The sequence below is a fragment of the Mus musculus genome, chromosome 16, assembly GCF_000001635.26.
Source record: "Mus musculus strain C57BL/6J chromosome 16, GRCm38.p6 C57BL/6J".
NCBI classification, from domain to species: domain Eukaryota; kingdom Metazoa; phylum Chordata; class Mammalia; order Rodentia; family Muridae; genus Mus; species Mus musculus.
Window position 1 is genome coordinate 63,609,095 of NC_000082.6, and position 23,631 is coordinate 63,632,725.

The window sequence follows — 23,631 nt, forward strand, 5'->3', positions numbered from 1 at the left end:
ACTGACTTTCCTGTAACACCATAACAGGGTGAAGTTCCGCAATGCTGATCAGAACTAACTACTCGTCAGAGAATAACAAAAGATAATTGCCTTGCTATATTGCTCTTGTATACATTTATAAGCTCGAAAGGATAATTTGTAATTATTTTTGAAACAAGAAATTTTGATACTAAAATATGGTTTCTGCACAAAATGCATAAAAGATGAAGAATTGCTAATGTCATTTTGCAATTACTTTCATGACCATCATTTAAGATTTTCCAATTGATTTTAAGCTTTGTTCACAGGGACTCCATGACATTGTACATTATATTGCCATGTCTTCAGAGAGAAGTTTCTTCATGCCTATTTCCTTACAAGGGGCTTAGGAGACATCCCTAGAGATAGAATTGGATGTTTGTGAATGATGGCTCAAGTAGTATTGTCAATGTATACCACGGGAATCAGTGACATTAAAGAGCAGTAAGTGAAGTCCAGCACCTCAAAGAAGCTGGAGTTCCTCGTGCTACAGCATTGCCACTTGACAAAAAGTGTTTTATAAAGTATTTATCATTTTGACTTCAACACTTTTTATTAAGTCCTGTGACTTCTTACTAGGCATAAATATATCATCATACCCATAATAATGTGATTTCACAGTTGGACAAAAATATTTGGAAAATAGAAAAGCAACTGCCAGAGAAAATGGCAAATTAGAATGGTCAGAACAGATTATAAGGTTTCTCTTCAGTAGAGTTCTGGGCATTGGAGCTCTTTCTAGGATAATCTTGGTCTCACTGGTGTGGGCCTTTGATCCTCCTGAAGGACTGTTTTGATAATTGTGGCTTTGGCTGTATAAAACTGTTTGTGGCTATGTGTTTTTTCTATTATAATTAAAATGACACCTATTCACTAGAAATATAAATCATCTTCTCTTATAAAAATAGTTTGTATCATTAAGTTTCATTGTTCCATGGGTTATTGCCCACAAACACACTAACTACTTTTGTCCTATGATTACTTTTGTGTGAGTATTCCTTAGTTATTAATACACAAATGCACACATACTCATGTATAAACATATTCATATTTTCCTCTCAATTAATTGTAATCTCATTTGTTACTCTGTTAAATAAATTTAACTTATATTTATTTTATATTAGCATTATAGTAATTATCATTACCCTTTCAACGATTCTATTTTAGTAGTGGACTTCTAAAATAAGAAACACACATTTCAAGAAAGGTAGATTTATTGAGAAAAATGTTTGCCAGTTATAGACACATTTTAATCTACCTTTGAGTGACATGGACAGATTATTCAAATTTCTTATGAATATAGATGAAGCTATATACACATATTAAAACTTTTAAACTACTATTCTCTAGTTTATAATATTGAATGTATTAAGGATTAAAACAAAACTAATGCTAAAATTATTATTTGCTCTTAATTAAACAAAATTATATACTGGTTGTATTAAGAATTAGGACAAAATTAAGAACCTCATGGATCAGTAAGTTTCTTTTATGGAGTTTATTAAATCATGCAATGAATTTAGAATATCTGGGCTGGCAGGTGTTAGCATCATGCTATCACATTAAATAATGTTCTTCTATTACAGTTTCTGGCTAATAGAAAATACGAATCATTTGAGAAATTAGAAAAAAGTTAATTTGAAATATAGAAAAGGCCACAGATATATGTTCACATCAATAGGAAATGATAGATACAAGAATGTGCAACTTATTAAATATCCTCTCAACACACCTTCAGTGCATGACCTTTGGCTAATGCTGAGAATAACTGATCAGGAACCTTTTAATTTTTGCAACGCCCCACATTTTATCAAAAACTGAAGTAATACATACAGTCTGGGCTAGTTTCAAATTCAAATTTGCGGCTGTTGGTTCCATATCCCGCTGCTGTCCGAGCTCGGATTTGGAAGACATAAGTAGTATCTGGCTTGAGGCTACTGATAGTAACATTTGTGCCTCTTGCTCTCAAAATGGTATAACTCGTCTCTTGCTCCTGCTTTGAAGTAGTAAAAAAATATCATGTTAAAACCAAACCCTTATAATACTATCATACGAAATTCTTCAACATTTTGTCTTGAAGTATAAGATGCTTACTGAAGTCACATTAATAATTTCATTTTTTGGGTACAAGTTATCAAACTGTCTAACTATATGGGATGAATTACCTCTTGCACAGAAAACAGAAAAGATAGATTTCATCCTCACCTAATATCCTTGTAAAAATACCTTCTCTTCAAAATTAATGCTGAAAAGAACTTCAGTGTAATGACAAGATTATATTTACAAAACCTACCTGTTTTGAGTTAAAGTGAGGAGAGATATTCCATGAATATTCAAGAGTAAATATTTTACTAGTTTTAAAAATATTAATAATATTGTATTTTAATAGTGGGAATTATTTATCTCAATATATCATATTTTACATTGCATTGAATGTACATTGAATGTACATTATAATTAATGCATATGTTATTAATGCATATGAATATTTTTAATATCTTAACATCAAAGTCTAGAAGTATTTATCAAAGACAACATCTCTAGGAGGCTTACATGGCATATTAAAATTCCTTTAATGAAGTATTGTTATAAAAAAAGAATATATATATATATATATATATATATATATATATATATATACATGCAGAAGTTTATTTTCCTGCTAGGCTATGTCCTTGTGGTAATTAGACAGATAATTCTTTTACTTCCCTTTTCTTTGACTGTTTACGTGCTCTGCTTATGTGCCTACAGATGCCAAAGGTTGACACTGTCTTCCTCAATTGCTTGCCATCTTCTCTTTGAGACAGTGTCTCTCAGTGAACATTGAACTAACTGACTGGCTAGATGAGATGACCAATGAGGCATGGGTATCTTGGTACAGCCACCTCCCATGCTCTGCAGGGATAACTGACACACTCCTGTATTCGAATGTTTATGTTTTATTAGGGATCTGAACTATGGAGCTTATGCTTATGCAGCAAGCTGTTTATCAAATGAGCCATCCCCCTATACCCTAATTGCAGATAATCATTGACTAAAGATACTGATTAGATTACATTTGAGCTACTATATTAGTGAGCAGAGTTGGGCTTATTTTTACATCACTCATCTACTCATTCAAGAATTAGAATCATCTTTCTCACACTTGAAAACAGGTCCTGTTTATTCTCTTCAGCAAAATGAGTATAAAAATATAAATCTTTTGGGAAAAGTTGTAGTAAAACATTCAAAATATTTATTTGAAGATAATTTTAAGTTCATATCTGCATGTTAAAATAAGCAGGTTTATATATATATGCATATATACATGCATATATATGTGTGTGCTGTACATATATATGAGTATTGAATTTACATATGCATAAATTTTGAAATGCCTAAACTTTTTGTCCTGTATGACCTAATTTAAAAGTTGATATGCATCAGCTGAATGAGGAGCCACCAACAAAGTGTTAACATAGCACTAGTTTTGATGGGAACAGACTTAAATGCCATATTTATTGTCATTACTAACTGGCTCACATTTGGAAGTGACTTCTTTGAGGTTACTATTTGCTGTAAAATCGATAGGAATTGACATGATGATTGCCAAATTTCTTCTACTGAGAAATCAGAGAGGTCACATGACCAGGTTATAAACAGCTCTACCACTGATAAGCAAGTATGTTATTTGCAAGAATATAGCTCTTGAAATAATAGGGTTTTCCCAACACAACTCTGTTACATCTTTCCCTCACCTTTTCATAGTATTTGACCTCATAGTCCAGGATAATTCCATTTGGATGTTCCGGTTCTTGCCAAGATAAAGAGATACTGTTTCTGGAAGTCCGATCTTTCTTAATTGTCATAACTGGTGATGGAGCTGTAAATATATAAAGGGAGGAGAGAGTGAGTGGGTGGGAAGTAAGAACACAGTGAGACGGCAACAAACTCGGGGAGTCTACCTTTGCTCCAGTCTTTGGCAAGAAGACATTTTATTTCCACTTCCAGGGCTCTTGAGTATTAATCTGGCCTCTTGAGCTGCTCTAGCAGCTGGATTGCAGCCCTGATGCACGAAAGCCTATGGAAAATGAGCTGATTGTTTCTGCTGCTGGTGGACTAGTGGCAAGGAAGCAGATGTTTTCAATCCGCTACTATAATGTAAGCAGTGAAGTATGTTTGATGTATTAAAACATGGAACCAAACATCAGAACTACCTATTTGTTATAATGTTGCAAAGTTATTAATGCCAGATTCTTCAGCTCATTGATAACATTTTCATGTGCAACTCTGGAAGTGGACTGGAATCCATTATGTGCAAGGAGTCCCATGATATCCATAGGTAATGGTAATATTTAGTATATTATACATTAAGTAGGCTATACAACATATTACAGTGTATCTTGACTAAAAAAAAATCTCATGAATAAAAATGCATAGCCAAAAAATAATCTTCTACTTCTAAATTTTATTTTTTAAAGATTATTTAATAATAAATACAAAGATTGCTATGTGTTACACATGGAAGATATTTTGAGATATCTTATTTAATGTTGATTTTACATATGTTATTCAAATCATGAAATGGAAATAGAAATCCATCTATTTAGGCATCTTCATTTCTAACATAAGATGAGGTATATTTGAAGTGATTTCCTACTTAGAATCCATTCTTGAGAAGAAAAGTACATTCTATCCATCCAGGTCCTTATTTCAAGTCTTAGTTCAATAGACAACTGAAATGCTTTACTGAGAGCAATGGCAATTTGCCCTACTGGAGTATAACAGTCTACATTATAAACAACAAACAAAAGCTCAGGACATTTTAAATGCACTAGCCACGGAAGTCTTCTAATTATGAAAGAAGCAAGTTTTAATTCTTTTAGCAATGTTTAGCTTTTATGATATTAGCCTTTTCCCCGCCTACAAAAATTGTATTGTTTTCTTTTCTTCCTTATTTATTAGTTCACTTAACTCCAAAAGGAAACTTGCCCTCCCCGGTTTTTTGATTACCTCTGTGGATCATTTGAATCAAACTTAAAGAAATTTGAACTGATTTTATTTGCTTCTGACTTCTCAAAATACTATTTTCTAACATCATCCAAGAGTGAGCAGTGTAAGGTTTTTGTTGTCATTATAACTTGGTTGGTATAGTTGTATCAGATGTATCGTGCCACTGCAATTATACTGACAAATGATAAAAAGAAGTAATAAATTCTTAGCAAGTCTTACAGAGTCAAAAACTATTTGAAGAGAATGTTTTGTCTTCCCCCTCAAGTGAAATCACCGGGTTCCATATTGTTTCTTAATTAGATGCCTCTGTGGCCATCACATAACAATTCTCATAGCAAATTTTTCATTCAAGCTTCTCCTATCTATAAGTACCTCCTATGGTTATTTCTTTCCTAGGATTAAGCCTTTCCTTCAGTAGTCATCATTTCCCCACTTCAGTTAGCAACCATTGGAATCCATTTCCACCCTTCTCTCTCTTTCATGTGTAAAAATCACAATATTAACTATTGCTACAATAAATCTCAATATTGACTTTTGCTTTAATGAATGTAATGTTAACCCATATGACATGGGAATGAAGATAATAGAGTTTTTATTTGCTATTATTATTATTATTATTATTATTATTATTTTGCTTAGGTAAAACATAGGTTTTATTTTCAAAATGAAAGCATCAATTGATTTTCTTACTTGTATTTTTTTCTCAGCAAGAAATAGTTATCTTTTTCTTTTTACATCAATTAAAGTCATCTATCTTTCAGGCCTACTCTTTATCTATTCAAGATTCTGCTTTAGTTGGCAAATTGGCCTCCTTTCCTACTTTTGCTGCTCTGAAGTTGATTTCAAACAAAACATGTTGTAATCATTATAATTGACAAACAAATTCAATATTTATGGCAGAAGTTAGCAACAGCTATATCAAATATCTGAGAATTATTTTTCTTTACTTACTTTTATACAAAAAAAAAAAAAAGAATTTGTAATCCATCCACTAATAAAAATATACCCTTCAATGTCCTTGGAACCATAGTTAATTCTTATACAAATAGTAGAGGAAGTTCTTTCATTTCTGTGCTGAAGGAAATTTTTTAACACCATAACTTTTAATATCAGCTTACAGAGCATTTCAAAGACGGCTGATGTTGAAAACCTTTCTATCTAAACACAAGAAGCTTTACATTTAATTCCATATTGTCATGAAGCTACACTGTAGTTCATAACGATTAAAATACATGTCAAGGTACTTTTGGAAAATAACCAGGTTTAGTATTGCTCCTTGTAAATAGTAGAGAGAGAGAATAATTCGGGTCCAGGAAGAGTGATGAGGGTTGTATTAACTTTTTGTAATGAAAGCATTTGTAGGCAGTTTTGGGGGGTCTGTCCAAGTTTTACTGCTTCTGAAGTGAGCAAGGCTTTGTAACTGTTGGATTTCTTCAAAGGTTTTTGAACAAGCTGCAGGGCCTCTTTGGACTGTAATAAATAGCCTTTTGTAATCCCACACTTACTTAAGTCCAGGCAATTGCTTGAAGCTTGTGCCATCTCTATGTTAAATGAGCCTTTTCTGATTGCTGCTTTTAGACCCCTGTTAAGTCATTTCTTCGGCTCTCTAAATACTCACCCCTTCTGCTGGCTACGTTGCAGCCCAGTTCAGTCCAGTTCACCAGCTGAAACCTCATTACTCTTAGGCAAGGTTCATCAATATTTTAGTATTAATAAATAATTAACAGAAATTGTTTTTTCTCTCCTTGTAAATAAGGATTAGATATTATAACATTAGGCAGGAAGAGAAGTGCTATGGACACTATATTTTATGAGAATTTTTAAAAAAATTTTCTTAGAGCATTTTTAGTTCACGCATTAAACTATAATTCATCATACTTCATGTACTCTAAAACAATTTATAATATCAAGGGCAAAGTGATTTAAATTATATTGCATTTGTTTTCAGGTAAGAATGGTGAGTGGTTTTAATTGCTAAATTTTCAAATTGTGAAAGTTATTCTTTCATGTAAATAATGTAGTGATGTAATTTATATTACAGTATGACTAATCTTCTGATTCCTCTGTTTTCAAATTGTCATTTAAAAGAATGAAGATAATTGTATTTCATATTTTAAAAAACTAAAATAAAACTGTCAAAATATTGGAAATTGAGGATAAAGTCAGTGATACAGTACTTGCTTTATAGGTACAAAACACAAAATTCTGTCTCTAATATGTGTTCTCCTTACAAAAATGTTTAATAGGCAAAGTAATAGTTACTAAGGAATGCATTCACAATTTTGCATAAGATTTTAAAACATATTCCAAAAAACAGATAATTAAAATGGTTCATTTATTAAGAGGGCAGATTGGATCCTGAGACCTCTAATAAGGTTTTATGAAGACAGCTATTAGTAAATAGTGTTTTGAGGAAAAGAAATACTAATAAGTACAGAAAATTTTTGAAAAAAGGATGAAGTTAATAAGTTTTCCTTACTCTGCAATATGTCTTGATATATGAAAGTGTTTCACTGGTATTTGTAAAGAAGATAATAGATGCTTCTAGCTGTGCTATTATAGGGAACAACTATAGTCAGTTTGGCCTAATGCTGCTTGTATTCTTCTGTTAATTTGGGTCCCCTAAATTGATTGCATGAGAGTCAACACATCTACACATAAGAAACTGAAGGATCCTACCCTTAGTTGTTTTGATTGGTAAATAAGTTTATCAGCAGCCAATGGCTGGGCAGGGCAGACAGAGGCAGGACTTTTAGGGAGTCCTGAGCTAGGGATCAAAGAGGAAGGAGAAAGAGATTCACCAAGCCATCCCTGGACAAGGAAAAGGAGAGAGATGACACAACGCAACCAGCTTGAGAAGGTGCAGGACAGAGTGGCATAACCGCCATGTAGGATAGGAGAGACTAGACTGGGCAGGCAAGGTAGAATGCAGAATGTAGTAAGTGATAATTGAGGGTTATCAGAGGGAAGTGGGATAGCCACCTGGAGGTTAGAAATTGGCCCAGCCATTAAGCTAATTTGGACATATTAAAATATAAAGGCTGTGTGTGTGTATGCATTTCATTCAGAATTCAGAACATTGGAGCAGGTAGCACTGAAACCTTTGCCACTGGGATTTAATTCCTTTACTAGTAGTATGTGAGTCCTTTATAAAACAAAACATTAGAAGACATTATAATGATAAACTCGATTAATTGATGTTGGTTATATTCTCCCTTAAAAAAAAAAACACAAGCACAGTGTATTAAGGTTGGTACAGAGGGCCAGCTTCATCCATCACATAACTGTCTTCCATGAAGCAGTCCTAGATTTATATGTTAGTGAATAGTAATAAATTCTTAACTTGTGCTACAGTAGATTTGAGCGTGGTTCTTTTCGTTCATTAGCCATGAAAATAATAGGTGTTGTGGTCATGACAGGCACCTAGACAGATATTTCCTCTCTTTACTTTCTGGTAACATGTGGCGTATGAATCTTATATCAAAGTGTTTTTCAATCTGCGTTCTGAGGAGACACAACTTTCAGGAAATTTGAAGTTGACAGATTCTCTGGATGGTTTTCCTCCAGGTCCAGTCAAAGCAAAAAGATGCTTTGAATCAGCAACATACAATGTTGAATTCAGGCAGATAAAACTCATATTAGTTTATAATTGAACCCTAGCCTAAAGGTGGAAAAGAACTCTTTCTAAAAGATGCTTTTTATCATCTGTAGAAGATAGACAATGGATTCATTGTTAATGTAACCTACATCATTGGCTCCCTGTGCAGAAATAACAGAAAAATGAATTACAACTTGGTTGTTCCAAAGAGTTTGCCTGGGGGGGAAAAAATCTTCCTGTGTGAAATGATTGTATAAGAGATTGGACATGCTTTGCTTGTGACTTGTATGAGACTTATGGTGATCACTGGTGCACACCAAGTCTGAAGACAGATAGGGAGAAGGTCTGTTATCTGGACCATGATGCTGTTTGAGCTGCATGTACTGTTATTCTCTAACTAACATACAGCCATTGCTTAGAATCAGGAAGTTGAAACTCCAAAATTACACTCCCAAATGACCAGGTTTGGTGTGTCTGTTTTTATTGGGACCTTCCTCTTTCTGAGTTTGGGAATTTCTAATGAACCTCTGAGGTATCTCTGTGGTCAAGAGTTTGTGTAAGTTAAAGTAATAACAAAAAGGGCTCAGTATTTCTTGCCCATGTGAGCCAAGACTTTAAAAAATTATCTCTATGGGAAAATATTATACAATAAATGGTTGAACGATTTTTTTCCCTGTGAGCCAGACATGCCATTAAAATCTTTACCCTTTTAGTTTTCTTTACCATTCATTACAACGCCCACTTAAGAACATTTCCTTTGCAGTGTTTTCCAGACATGAACATTTCTATTAAACCCATAAATACTCTTGGGTTTGATTTAGCATAATATTTCATTGCTGTATGATCTCCATCATCCCACCCCAAATCAACATCCTAGAAACTTGTCATTCTAAGGAATTCCTCCTTTGGTCATACACATTACTATTTTCTGGTGTACCCCATGAATAGTGTTAGGGTTACACTTTATTTTATCTTTTCCTGGTATGCCACCATCACCACATTCTGAAGGCTGACATACTTTATTTTAATTTAATTCTAGCTTTAGGTCAAAGCTTATCGTTGTCTTCATATTGGGTACAATACATTTCATCTCAACATTTTCCAGAACTTCCACTTCTGAGCATTCGAAGGAGATGTCTGTTTACAAAGCAAGTGGAATATCCACTATCTGATTATTCAAAGTCTTCAAAGTCTCAGAATTTCTTTTTTGTTTTCTGAATTTCAACTGTAAAGGAATTCCTAATTGTTATGAGATAATAAATTCCAAGAGAAAAGCCCAGACATCTGTGTTTTTAAATAACTGACATTGGAACACTCCAATGGCCAAAACAATTTCACAAATGTAGTCCACAGTGGGATGGACAACTCATTATAATTTAACTCTTCCTTTAAGGTCACAATACAACTACTGCTCTCTTACTCGTTGCTCTTTATTCAAACATAAAGTTTTAGCAACAAATTTGCATTCCTCATTTAGCATTTATGCCCACTGTCTTGACTGACTTCCTCAGTTGACATCTAAACTTCCCGTAACAGTTTTTACTTTGCATGGAAACATATGAAGAGTTTTAATTTATAAAGCAGGCAAAAATATTACATTAGATATAATGGACTATGAAAATAACAAACTGGTAGCAATGAAGGGTGTAAAGATGATGTACAAAGAAACGACTCAAATCCCAGATGGGTCAGAGAGGGATATCATGGCATTTCATCACACTGCTCAGAAACATGAATGATTTAACACATATGAATTGTGTATTCCTGGAATTTCCATTAATATTTCAAACCACAGTTAATGTCACGTTACTGAAACCATGAGAAGTGAAATCATGAACAAACCTATTCTCCAGAATGTATTCCCTGCTAGCCTCAAACTTACTGTCTTCCTTTCCCAGTTTCCTAGTGCTTTAGTGCAGCCAATGTGCCAACACATCTCACTGATCACGATGTGTCATTTCTTTCTTTCTTTCTTTCTTTCTTTCTTTCTTTTTTTTTAATTACTATAGCTTTTGACTGCATTGTAAGTATTCCATCCAAGGCAGGCATATTACAACCTTGCTCAAATCTAGTCATGCTGATTAGTTACCTTTTGATAGGATGCAGAACATATTTTTTAGTGCAATTCTTTTCAAGGATAAATTTTCTTCAGCACTCTATGTTAAAAAAAACGAAACTCAAACCAAATGTATAATTAAAATATTTTAGAAGAGAAAAAAATATGTCATTTGAAGTCTATAGTTAAAAATAGACATTTACTCAACTAAATAAGTAGAGTTAAGAAAAAAATCATTCTAAAATATAATGCACTGAACATAAACGGTGCCCACCAGAATGGAATCAAAACTTGGATGTCTGAGTCCTAAATATCTTAAACATCCAGACATTTTAACTATTGAATTTTGAAGATTTCAAAATAGTTACGAAATCTGGAAACTACAGTCACAATTTATAGTCACATCTTAAAGTCTGCAGAGAGCAAGAGAAATGAGAAAAACAGTACAGCTAGGTAGTCGTTCTTAACCCTCAGGTCATGATCCCATTGTAGGGGTCACATATCAGATATCCTGCATATCAGATATTTACATGATTTATAACACTAGCAAATAATAACTATGAAGTAGCAGTGTAATACTTGTATGATTGGGGATCAATGAAATAAGAAGAACTATATTAAAGGGCGGCAGGACTAGGAGGGTTGAGAACCACTGGTTCAGAAATGTTTATTACATAGATTCATAAAGTGGAAATGTTATTTGTCATTTTCCCAATTAATGTTCAAATTCATATATAAATATATATTTCTTCATTATTGGAAACGCTCTGATGTCTGAATAGAATCTTAAGCATTTTACCATAAACCATGGGCTTGGGATATCTATGGGGTAAATGTAAGGTTTCTAATTAAAACTCTGCATAGGAAAGTTTGGTGTTTGCAAAAGGCTGCATCTAAAGCATAAAAAGCCTTTGAAGTTGATTAAGCTCTAGATTATAAATTGTCAATGTAAGATATAATGAAAGACAGAAAAGATAAAGCTGTGGACAAAAGCTCTTCTCTCTTGTAAAGTGTTGGATCCAGTGTCTTATACATACTTTTATATGCATATTAGCATAGCTTATGACAATAATTTCTGGTATTTTATTCTTTCTTTAGGTCTTCTGCCAGGCCATGAGAACTTGCGGTGATTGCCCCTTCAGATCCAGCAAGTCTCCTCTAAGAAATCACGGTTTCTGACTCAAGGCTGTGAGAATGATTGGGGTGTATGTCTGATGAGTTTTCAGTCTGTGCTCTTACTTTACATAGGAGGCACACTGTTGCTGGAATATTTGAGTACATTGTAAATATAAAACAAATAAAATAAATTAATTTGCAGGACATCCATATGTATGTGTGTGTGTGTGTATGTGTGTGTGTGTGTGTGTGTGTGTGTGTATATATATATATATATATATATATATATATATATATATATTCATTTTTTAAAAAAATCTATTGCATTTGAAACATAACATCCTCAAATTCCTAAACAGATAAATAGGTCTGAGTTCAAGTTTGAAATGCAGTATTTACCAGTTTATATCTGAATATCTGAAAATATCTGCTTTGTGTTCTAAGTATTTGTCTGATCCTAAAATTAGCAAAATGCATGCCAGAGGAACTAAAAAATAATCCACATGCAGAAAATAGAATTTTTCCTCATATAATGCCAAAAATAGTTTGAGAAACTCCTTATTCCATTATGTTTCTAAATACGTTTGAATGTCCAGGACATACTATTTAGTTTTGAGGATAACCAAATGTTTGATTCTAAAATAGGCAACATTATGATTGGTTACAATTTACTAGTGATAATATTTAGAAAAATTTCTTTGTTGGAACTGGAAGAGCCCATGTCTATAACAGATAGTGGGCTGCTTTAGAGAATTCCCTGGTTTATTTATTTTAACGAAGAAATTTGTTTAATTAACTGGTGTCTACAAGTATGAAGTAATAATAAAAAAATTAGGAGGTAAACATGAAATCTTCGGAACAATTAGAAAACGTCTGACAGAAATTTTGAGTGAAGACAACCTTATTCTTATACTACTGGGTTCCCAGAGACCGAGGCAGAGAATTGTTAGATGTTAATAACACGGGGAAATGAGGGGCGTAGAATGAACAAGATCACTTGAAATAGAGTCCAAATCAACTGAGAACACAATTCTGATTAGAATCAGGCTAATCACATTGAGATTTGTTTCTCTGCTTGTTTTGTTTTAAAGGCCCGTGAAGATCACTTCTCTGGTTTGAATCACGATGACTCGGGTGGAGCTACCACATCCTAGCATAGAACAGATGGTTCAACTCTGTATGCAGCTGGGACACTGCATGAGGCTTCTAAAAAAAGGACCTGATGTCTCAATTAGCTGAGGAATTGAGAGGTATAATTAAAGCACACTTTTAGTAGAAGAAAGACTTTCAGATAATTTCCACTTTAAAGATTATGGATAGAAAACATTAGAGCGTGGCGATTTATTTTCTTGGGTTGCTAGTTCCTAGCCTCAAGCATCGGAAGAATAGAACAATTTACATGTATTAGGCTATATTACAGTTAGAAACTAGGGAAAATATATCCTGGTCTTAGACAAATTAAGGTTTGATTAAAACTATGACGATAGATTAGACGGTAGAACCGGAGAGCATTTTTATAATTAAAAAAGTAATCTGTCTCTCTACATTTAAAGATGCGTACGTTTGTCACAGAAGTTTTCCATGATCAGTCAAGTCTTGTGCGTGCAAATGGTTCCTCAATCTAAACCTAAGACAAATTTACTTCTATACATTTCATTTTATGAATTGTAAATATTATTGCATATATTCTTCATGCTTTCGCTTCCTGACTTTTTCTGAGAAAAAGAATACTGCCTTTTTCTGGAACAAGTGAATTACAGGGAGCAAAGAACTAGCTAAGGAGAGAGAAATACCTTCTTATCTACTGTTGTGCTCAAACAAGTAATCCTTTTCTATCCTAGTCTCTGAGTCAGAAAATAAAAAAAAAAAAAAAAGCCAATCCCGATTCCTCAAAGTACATAGAAACTAAATACCTGTTTACTCTGCTTTAACTTCACCATGGAGACTAGACTACGCAATCACTCCAGTCTGTGCTCCTCTCACAAGTACCAAATAACCAACCTTGGTGCATCTTTTGTGACCCTGTATCACAAGTGATGCCAGATCTTTTTAAAAATGAGTAACAAACTGATTTTCCATTTACAACTTTTAAATATTATCATATTTGTTGTCTTACACATACAAGCAACGTCGTACATGCTTATTTGATAATGTGATATTGCGCTATGTGAAAACATTGTATAATGCTGAAAAAGTAGTCTGAGAGGTCTGTTGGTATAGTCAACTGACTCACAGTACTAACGAAATATGTTAAGCATATGAGAACATTCAAATGTTTATCACTTCTTTAAGGTGAAAGCATTCAAGGTCTTTCCTTTTAGCTTTCTAGAATATGCTGTACATTATCAGTCTATATTGAGCCTTCTATATAGCAGCAAACCAGAACTTCTTAAACCTAATTATGACTTAGTATCAACTGGTCAATTCTTCTAAACAACTGAAGACCCCTGCTAGAGAGAGCTCACAAGATATTTGAGAAGGTAACTGATAGACTTTTCCTTTCATAGTTCCTTCCTTTCTTTTCATGATTAGAGTTGGATATCATGTGGATCAATGCTATATATCATCAACTTTCAATTTACTTAATTAAAAGAAATTTACTTCTTACAGTTCTGGAGACTGGAAAGCCGAAGACCAAGGTGCGGGTTGATTTAGGTTCTAGACAGAGCACATTTTCTGTTTCCTTGATGACTTCTTAGTCTGTGTCCTCACATGGCATGAGTACAAGAAAGCTGCATGACCTGGTTTTGAAGGCACTATTCCCATTCGTGTAGGTACCATGCTCAGAACCTAATCACCTTCCAAGGCCCCAACTCCTCACACCATCACATTGGTGATTAGGTTTCAACCTAAGAATTTAAGGGACTTCAAACAATCAGACCGTAAGGGACTTTGTGGTACAATGTCTTTGATGTTTAATTTATAGCCAAGTTCTTAAAAAGCCTGTAAAAGCCAAGTAATATATGGTTTCAACCACACACACTATTTAAAGCATAGGTACGTCTACACTTACAAGCTTACTACCTTTGAGGCTCCTGTGTCTCTGATGATTAGACTATTGGATTTTAGTTGGATTATATTGCTAGTGATAGAGAGGCACTAAATCACAACAAAACACATATATCTTGAGCAACCCAACCCTGCTTAGCATGCTGGAGGCCCCAGATCAGCAACTGCGTTTCCAATCTTTGATGACTTTTTTTTTTCCATTTTCAAAGTGAGAACATTTTAAAAGGATAAGATGAGTCCATGGTATTGTAGACAATCTGTTTCAGGGGTGTTTTAATTACAACTAATAATCTACTGTAATTGAAATGTCCGTATCTGGAACACACCCATAAACACATGCACACATTCATTTACATAATTTCAGGAGTGGGTCTGACAGAACTTCATTCACACCTAAATATATTCTTGAAAGTGAGAGATTCGGGACTGAAGGTCTGAGAGTGGTCCTTATAAACCTTGCACGCTTGAGTGAGCAGTTGTTTAATTCTTCATTGTTCTAAGAATCATGAATTTTTATTGTACATTATCTTTTTTTATTTTTAATATGATTGAAAACATAAGAGTATGCATTTCATTTAAGTATTATTTATCATATAGATGGAAGAAGACACAAATTAAAAATAGTTGGCTTGTGGATGTCTATATGGCTCGTATGTAAGCCAAACAGCCATACTCTGAACACATCAGACTCTCTAACGGCAGCAGAGCGCAATGGCCTCTTGAGAATGGCATAGTTGATCCTTCCGTTAGGGAGGTAAAAACCCAAACCTTCCACTACAGGAAATCTATGAAGTCTGCATGAACATTTGGAAATCAGATTTTGGAAACCAGGTCAGATGTATCCAGCTTACTCACATAAAGAAGTACTCTTAAACCCATAGAGGAGAAAAGTTAACTAGAGAGAACGCTAAGCATTTTGATTATTGTAAAATGGTCTTCTTAACAAACCTAACTCCCTGTCACTGTGGTACCAGAATCTTATTTGAAAGAGATTTTTGTCCTCAAGCAGCAGGGTTTTTATTTGTTAACTCACAATAGATGGCCTAACCCTTTAAGTAAAATAGAACAATGCTTAATGCATTTGACAACTACAATCTGATATAGCATATCCTCATGATTTCCAAGTATTCTTTCCAAACCTATTATCAAATTCCAGTCCAAATAAAACAAATTAAGTTCTAAAAAGAGATTATGTTTATTAAGTTTTCTAGTCTATTCATCTAAAAGGAGCAAATGGGAATAAACTGATTTGGATATGTTTGCAAGTTTATACAACTGAGATGAACTCCAGCAGAGACTTGCTGTTTTCAAAAGCTATTGTGCCTGCAAAAATGTCTTTTCTGGCTTGCTAAGCTTGTTTTGTGTCCTGTTGAAGTAATATTTCTGAACCTTCTTTTGCCCCAAATAAATTTCTTCCTTCTAAGACCCTGATGCTCAATCAAGGAATGCAAACATTTAGTTGGAATGAATAGCTCTAGTCCTTGCTTGTAGAGAGATTTGAGAGCCCAAGAAGAAAACAGAACTGCAGAGACTGCCCAGGCAAACTACCTGCTGTTACTCCCCAGGATGCCAGTGAATTGACCTCTTTAGTTCCAGGCAGAGGACCATTTATGTGTTTCTGAAGAATAAAATTGTCAAATATCTTTCAGCCATCCATGGATTCTCAAAAATTCTTGCTCTCAGGTCCATCCAAATCATCCAAATGCATTTAGTATATATTTTTACAGTTATGAATTCCATATAAACTGACCTAAGGTCTTTGAGAACTGGAGCAGAGTAATTTTTCTATGCACCATAAAAATTTTAGCACATTAGAGAAAATGGTTGAAAGCTGATCCATTTTTGTATTGCCTGAACAAAACTAATAGGAAAAATTATGTGGACACAAATATAGTTATTTTTGTTTCATTCCAATTTTGGCTTTTATTTCCATGTAGATAGTTAGGATTCCTACCCCAATCATTAACAGAAAAATTGTCACTAGTTCACACACACACACACACACACACACACACACACACACACACACACACACAAACACAAAATATTCTAACGTGATTCTGTGTGGTCTTCAGACTTACACGGAAAACACTCCATTTTAGTTAATGTTTGGAAAAACTCCAGACCTTTATTTTTTAAGCTTGGGAAATAAGCTTAAATTGTTTTATTGATGAAAATGCATATTCCATACAGATTCTTTAATTGAAAATTATAATTAAGAATGTAACTATGTGAGGTAATGGACTCATTGCCATTGCTCAGTAGAGGTGGATGTACTGTAATACAATTTATGAAGTTGATGGCATTCATCAGTAAAGCTATTAAAGTCACTATGTAGTACCCATGAAATAGATGTTTTTATGAGATGTTCATGTGACCGCCAAAAAGTTATTTTAAAGAATAAGTACTGCCAAAACATAGTATAAATGGTTTTCCAGAGTTGAAAGCAGGTAAAATAATTATAAATATGGCTTTTAATGATTTTAAGTGTGTTCTACCATGCTTTCTATTATAATTCCATTTTCAGAGTTGTTACAGAGTGGCATCGGCATGACTTTTTAATCTGGTAATTATGAGCCTTTGTTGCACCTACAGGGTTGCAGATCTCTTTAGCTCCTTGGGTACTTTCTCTAGCTCCTCCATTGGGGGCCCTGTGATATATCCAATAGCTGACTGTGAGCATCCACTTATGTGTTTGCTAGGCCCCGGCATAGTCTCACAAGAGACAGCTATATCAGGGTCCTTTCAGCAAAATCTTGCTAGTGTATGCAATGTTGTCAGCGTTTGGAGGCTGATAATGGGATGGATCCCTGGATCTGTTGTATATCTTAAGGAATTTTTAAAAAAACAATAAAATAAGAATCATTATTATACACACTGAACTGTCTATGATGTAGCTCTACTTAAGTAGGGAAGTATGGTAGAAACAAAACGCACAAAGATGGATAAGCCTGCCAGCATTCTCTCCAGTATCACCACTTTACCTGCCCAGTCCATAGAGATGGGCCTCACAGCTGCAGTCATAAATGCTATTTGAAAAAACATATTTTCCTACTTAGCTAGAGGAAGGAACTGCAATTCCCTGTTAACAAGAGAGACAACAGACTGCCAACTTGATATGGCATTCTATGTTATCTTAATATCTGAAGTGAGATTCTAAAACTTTGGAAACTGAGACCAAACATACAATTCTGAAGAAATGTATAAAATTTTAACATGGGTACACGGCAATAATACTTCAATAACATGCCTTATTGAATATAGAATGTTCACCATTTTGTAATTGCACAGAATTACACACACACATTATGATGTTTTTACTCTTTTCATTCATGAGATAAAATATATGACAGGCTGAGAAGTGATTTACAAAATTCACCACTAAGTGCAAATAAAAATGGTGGACAATGCAACCAGATGAGAAAACATATAACCCAAGTAGAACAAGAGTTTTGACTCCATGAAGACCCTCTCCTTATTATAAAATATCCAGCAAGATTACAAAGAAGTAAGTGACCAAAATAAATACTGGCACAAAAGAAAAATTATGAGAAAATCTTCCAACATAGTCCATACCAACCAAATTTTAAGGGAAACAAAATGGATATTGAAAATAAACCTTCAACTAGGTCATATAGTCTATTAAAAAACATCATATATACATATATACTAATGCAATAAAAAAGTTATTTTGGAAAAGCACTTAAAAAAAAAGAGATGGAGTGTAGAGGTGGCTCGATACTTAAGACTATCACTGTTCATCCACAGGGCCTAATTTAGGTTTCCAGCACCCATGACAGGCTGTTCACAAATCTATAACTCTGGAGGCAGCTAATGTATACACACACACACACACACACACACACACACACACACACACTCACACACTCACACACACATATACTCACACACACACATACACACACACGCGCGCATACACTCACACACACACACATTTTAAAAAATGGTTTATATAGATTGCTACAAATTGCTGAGAGTCATTGTTCATTTCCAGTAATAAATAACATTGAAGGCCACCTAGCTCCAAATCAATGCCAAATCTGGCATTTGAATCTTTACTTTTATATGACTTTCAAAACAAAGATCAAATTCAATATTATGATAAGTCTACACACACTTAAATATAAATATATAACAACTAGGTGGGTATATATTTTTATAAAGTTAAAACACAAAGCATCATCATAATATCTATACCGGAGAATCATGTGCTTGTGATTGAAACTTAAATGAAGAAAGTTAATGAAAGGAAAAACCCGGTTTTTTGGACTTTTTCTTTTAAGTTTATAGCTATTTGCTTGCATATTATGGTTTCCGATTTTGTTTTTATAGGTTTTCTGTGTGTGAATGTGTGTTTACAAAACTTTCTTTGGATATTTGTTTGTTTGTTTGTATGTTGGTTGGTTGGTTTGCTTTCCCATTTTCTGGCTTGTTTCTTTTATTTTATCACATTTCATTCTTTATTATTATTTTTAGATATCTGTTTGTATTCTAGTGAGAGAGGAAAAAGGTGTTCACAGATAAGGAATTACAAATGTCTCACCCTCATACTAGGGTTGCAATCTTGAGTTTCATATATAATGTTGTCACATATAATATTGACAATTATTTGATTAGTGAGAGTACTGTGGAATGAAGCATAGCTTGTAACTTTTTATAAAATTTAATGGCACTTTTGATCACTGGGGTCTCAGTTTTTCTATTTGCTCTAAATTAAGATAACTATTCTGAACCTATTTATTCATTTCCCGCCCCTATCTTGTACTCTAAATGCAGCGTGCTTGGTGAGGGATCTAGGGCTGCTTCAGTCCTCGGCCATTCTTGGCATTCCCTGAGAAAGGCTGAGACACAGCAGAACAACAGGCCTATCTCTCAAACAAGAAGCAGACACTGCTAGCAAACCAGACAGATGGAGTCATTTGTGATTGTTGAATATAAAGAACAGAGCTGCTCTGAGCTCTTCAACTTGACTTCACTCTGGTTTTGATGGCATTGCTGGACTCCTTCACAGGATTCTGGTCACTTTCTGTTAAACATGCTCAACGTACATCTGTATAAAAAAGAAATTTCCTGTGTGTGGAACTAACTGAACAGTTTATTAACTGTTCCCTTTGCTTACAATAGAATGGCACTTCATATAGATCATGGGGGAGAATATACTCACCTGTGTGACAATCATACCAGGTGGTCAAGTCCCAGTGACTTAATGATTAAAGCAGCCACTTAGGTCCATGCTACCTCATGGAGAGGATGCTGTTTCAGAGGACTTTATTTATCAGTTACTGCATGGACCAGGTTCCCCCAATTAAAAATTCTCATCAACTGTTTGTTTCAAATTTTTTGAAGTTCTCTTTTGTGGGTGGCATATATAGGACACTGGTGTGTGTGTGTGTGTGTGTGTGTGTGTGTGTGTGTGTGTGTGTGTGTGTGTGAGAGAGAGAGAGAGAGAGAGAGAGAGAGAGAGAGAGAGAGAGTCTCCAGCAACAGAAAATAGCTAGCTTAACTTTGTATAGATAACTAAGGATCTAAGTTCATGTCTAAGCGTGAAATTAAAATTGAATGTATTTATCCTTTATTTTTAAAAACCATTTAAAATTCTTGTCTTCACTGAGATATGTTATGTGTGATGTTATAATACATAATTTCATATTATTTTATAGACTATCATAATAACTAGATAAAATAGATCCTGTTTGAGTTAGAATGAAGTTTCAACATTAAAAGTGATTAAGACCATTTTACTGACATCTCCTCCATTGTGGACTTCTCAAAGCCTTAAAGAACGTTAGCTGGATGCTTGTGTAATATGCTGAAGAAATTGACCTTTAGAAATCGAGACTATCACTGACTATGAAGTTAACAATAAATTTTTCTCGTCAGATCACACGGTGAGTGAAAATTACTGTCTAGGAGGAATCAGACAAAAAGACAGAGGGGCAGGTTCCCCTGGGAAAGGCTCGTTCACAGGTAGAGTGATGATATCCTGGCATTCACCTGTCTAACACCTTTCACCAAAGGAGACACCTGCCACTTAGGCCAATTGGTCTGCCCCACAATCTTCTGTTTCTAACTTCCTCTGGCCTCACTTAGCTGTAGTAAGACCAACTTCTCTGGAATAACAGATCGGTCCATTTTACGATTACTACTTCCAGAGTTTTGTTTCACCAGGTAAAACAGATGTGAGAAATTCATGGAGACTATGCAAGCTTATTTTTGGTAAGGAGCAATGAGGAGAATAATTTTTTGTGCCTTCATGAAGTAGTTATCTTTACTAAGGACACTGTTTTACAAACAGACATAAATTGTTATAAGTGAGCAATAGTGTTTATTAAGAAGTAAATATAGTTTTAATGGCTTGCATTGTCAGGATATATATGACTAGACACAACCAAGAAAAGTTCAATTTGAAAGTGAGAGAGAGATTTTGGCAATCTCTATTGCCAAGTCCCAGCAACAGAAAATAGTTCCATATTTCATAGATAACCAGGTTATCTAAGCTGACATGTAGGCATGAGTCTAAAATTGTGTGTATTTATCTTTTATTTCAAAAAGTTCAACTAAAAATGTTGTCTTAGAAACTGTGGAATTTGTTTGTGCATGATATTATAATATGTAATTTATACTATCATGCATACTAATATTATATGCATTTATATGTATAAGTCGTACAAAAAATATTTTTCTGTGTGAGAAACTAAAATAAAAAGCTCATTATCTCTTCCCCTCACTTACATATATTCATTATTTTTCTTTAAAGAACTCTGTTCATCAGAACAGCAATGGCTTGTGCTGTAAGATCGAGAATTGACAAATGGGACCTAATGAAACTCCAAAGTTTCTGCAAGGCAAAAGACACTGTCTATAAGACAAAAAGACCACCAACAGACTGGGAAAGGATCTTTACCTATCCTAAATCAGATAGGGGACTAATATCCAACATATATAAAGAACTCAAGAAGGTGGACCTCAGAAAATCAAATAACCCCCTTAAAAAATGGGGCTCAGAACTGAACAAAGAATTCTCACCTGAGGAATACCGAATGGCAGAGAAGCACCTGAAAAAATGTTCAACATCCTTAATCATCAGGGAAATGCAAATCAAAACAACCCTGAGATTCCACCTCACACCAGTGAGAATGGCTAAGATCAAAAATTCAGGTGACAGCAGATGCTGGCGAGGATGTGGAGAAAGAGGAACACTCCTCCATTGTTGGTGGGATTGCAGGCTTGTACAACCACTCTGGAAATCAGTCTGGCGGTTCCTCAGAAAATTGGACATAGTACTACCGGAGGATCCAGCAATACCTCTCCTGGGCATATATCCAGAAGAAGCCCCAACTGGTAAGAAGGACACATGCTCCACTATGTTCATAGCAGCCTTATTTATAATAGCCAGAAACTGGAAAGAACCCAGATGCCCCTCAACAGAGGAATGGATACAGAAAATGTGGTACATCTACACAATGGAGTACTACTCAGCTATTAAAAAGAATGAATTTATGAAATTCCTAGCCAAATGGATGGACCTGGAGAGCATCATCCTGAGTGAGGTAACACAATCACAAAGGAACTCACACAATATGTACTCACTGATAAGTGGATACTAGCCCAAAACCTAGGATACCCACGATATAAGATACAATTTCCTAAACACATGAAACTCAAGAAAAATGAAGACTGAAGTGTGGACACTATGCCCCTCCTTAGAAGTGGGAACAAAACACCCATGGAAGGAGTTACAGAAACAAAGTTTGGAGCTGAGATGAAAGGATGGACCATGTAGAGACTGCCATATCCAGGGATCCACCCCATAATCAGCATCCAAACGCTGACACCATTGCATATACTAGCAAGATTTTATCGAAAGGACCCAGATGTAGCTGTCTCTTGTGAGACTATGCCGGGGCCTAGCAAACACAGAAGTGGATGCTCACAGTCAGCTAATGGATGGATCACAGGGCTCCCAATGGAGGAGCTAGAGAAAGTACCCAAGGAGCTAAAGGGATCTTCAACCCTATAGGTGGAACAACATTATGAACTAACCAGTACCCCTGAGCTCTTGACTCTAGCTGCATATGTATCAAAAGATGGCCTAGTCGGCCATCACTGGAAAGAGAGGCCCATTGGACACGCAGACTTTGTGTGCCCCGGTACAGGGGAACGCCAGGGCCAAAGGGGGGGAGTGGGTGGGTAGGGGAGTGGGGGTGGGTGGGTAAGGGGGACTTTTGGTATAGCATTGGAAATGTAAATGAGCTAAATACCTAATAAAAAATGGAAAAAAAAAAAAAAAAAAAGAACTCTGTTCATTTATTTACTGCAAAGAACAATGCAGGGAGTTGAAAAATTAAAACATCATCCAGCTGAGAACACTTCACAGTAGGATGCTTATTCCCTTTCAGAAATTTTAAAGTAGAAAGTTGAACAAATGAGAATAAAAGGAATTTTTGAAGGGAAATATTAACTAAATAAAGTGATAAATTATAAGGAATACCACATATCTCTTTAAATTCTTCATCAAGAATCATGCACTTGATCAAACTGCCTTGGTATGCAGCAGCTCCTTGCAGATGCATGCCTGATGATTTTGTGCCTGAAATTATTTTCTGAATACTTTTCCTTTCAAATATATTGCCTGCGTGACATGAGGTAACATACCTTCTTTTGAGAGTCAAATGTTAAGTTATTCTATTTGTTTTATTTATGACTTGCAGAGACCGTCTCATTCATCAAGAATAAGGCTAGCCACAGCCTTCAGGAGACAGAGACAAAGCCTTTGAAATAGATGACGATGGAGTGGGTAGCTCATGCCAAAAGATGAATC

General features: G+C 34.8%; 1 protein-coding gene across 2 annotated transcripts in view; it reads right to left on the reverse strand.

Annotated features, from left to right (window-relative positions):
• The window catches only part of Epha3 (Eph receptor A3), a 320,644-nt gene that overhangs the window by 65,563 nt on the left and 231,450 nt on the right, over positions 1–23,631 (reverse strand). The window contains exons 6-7 of one of the 2 annotated variants that reach the window (NM_001362452.1): positions 3,756–3,880; positions 1,852–2,011 (exon numbers count right to left, since the gene is read on the reverse strand). In NM_001362452.1, coding sequence (NP_001349381.1) covers positions 1,852–2,011; positions 3,756–3,880 — 285 coding nt within the window. Of the gene's footprint in view, positions 1–1,851; positions 2,015–3,755; positions 3,881–23,631 lie in introns of both variants that reach the window. The other variant, NM_010140.4, reaches the window with a different exon arrangement.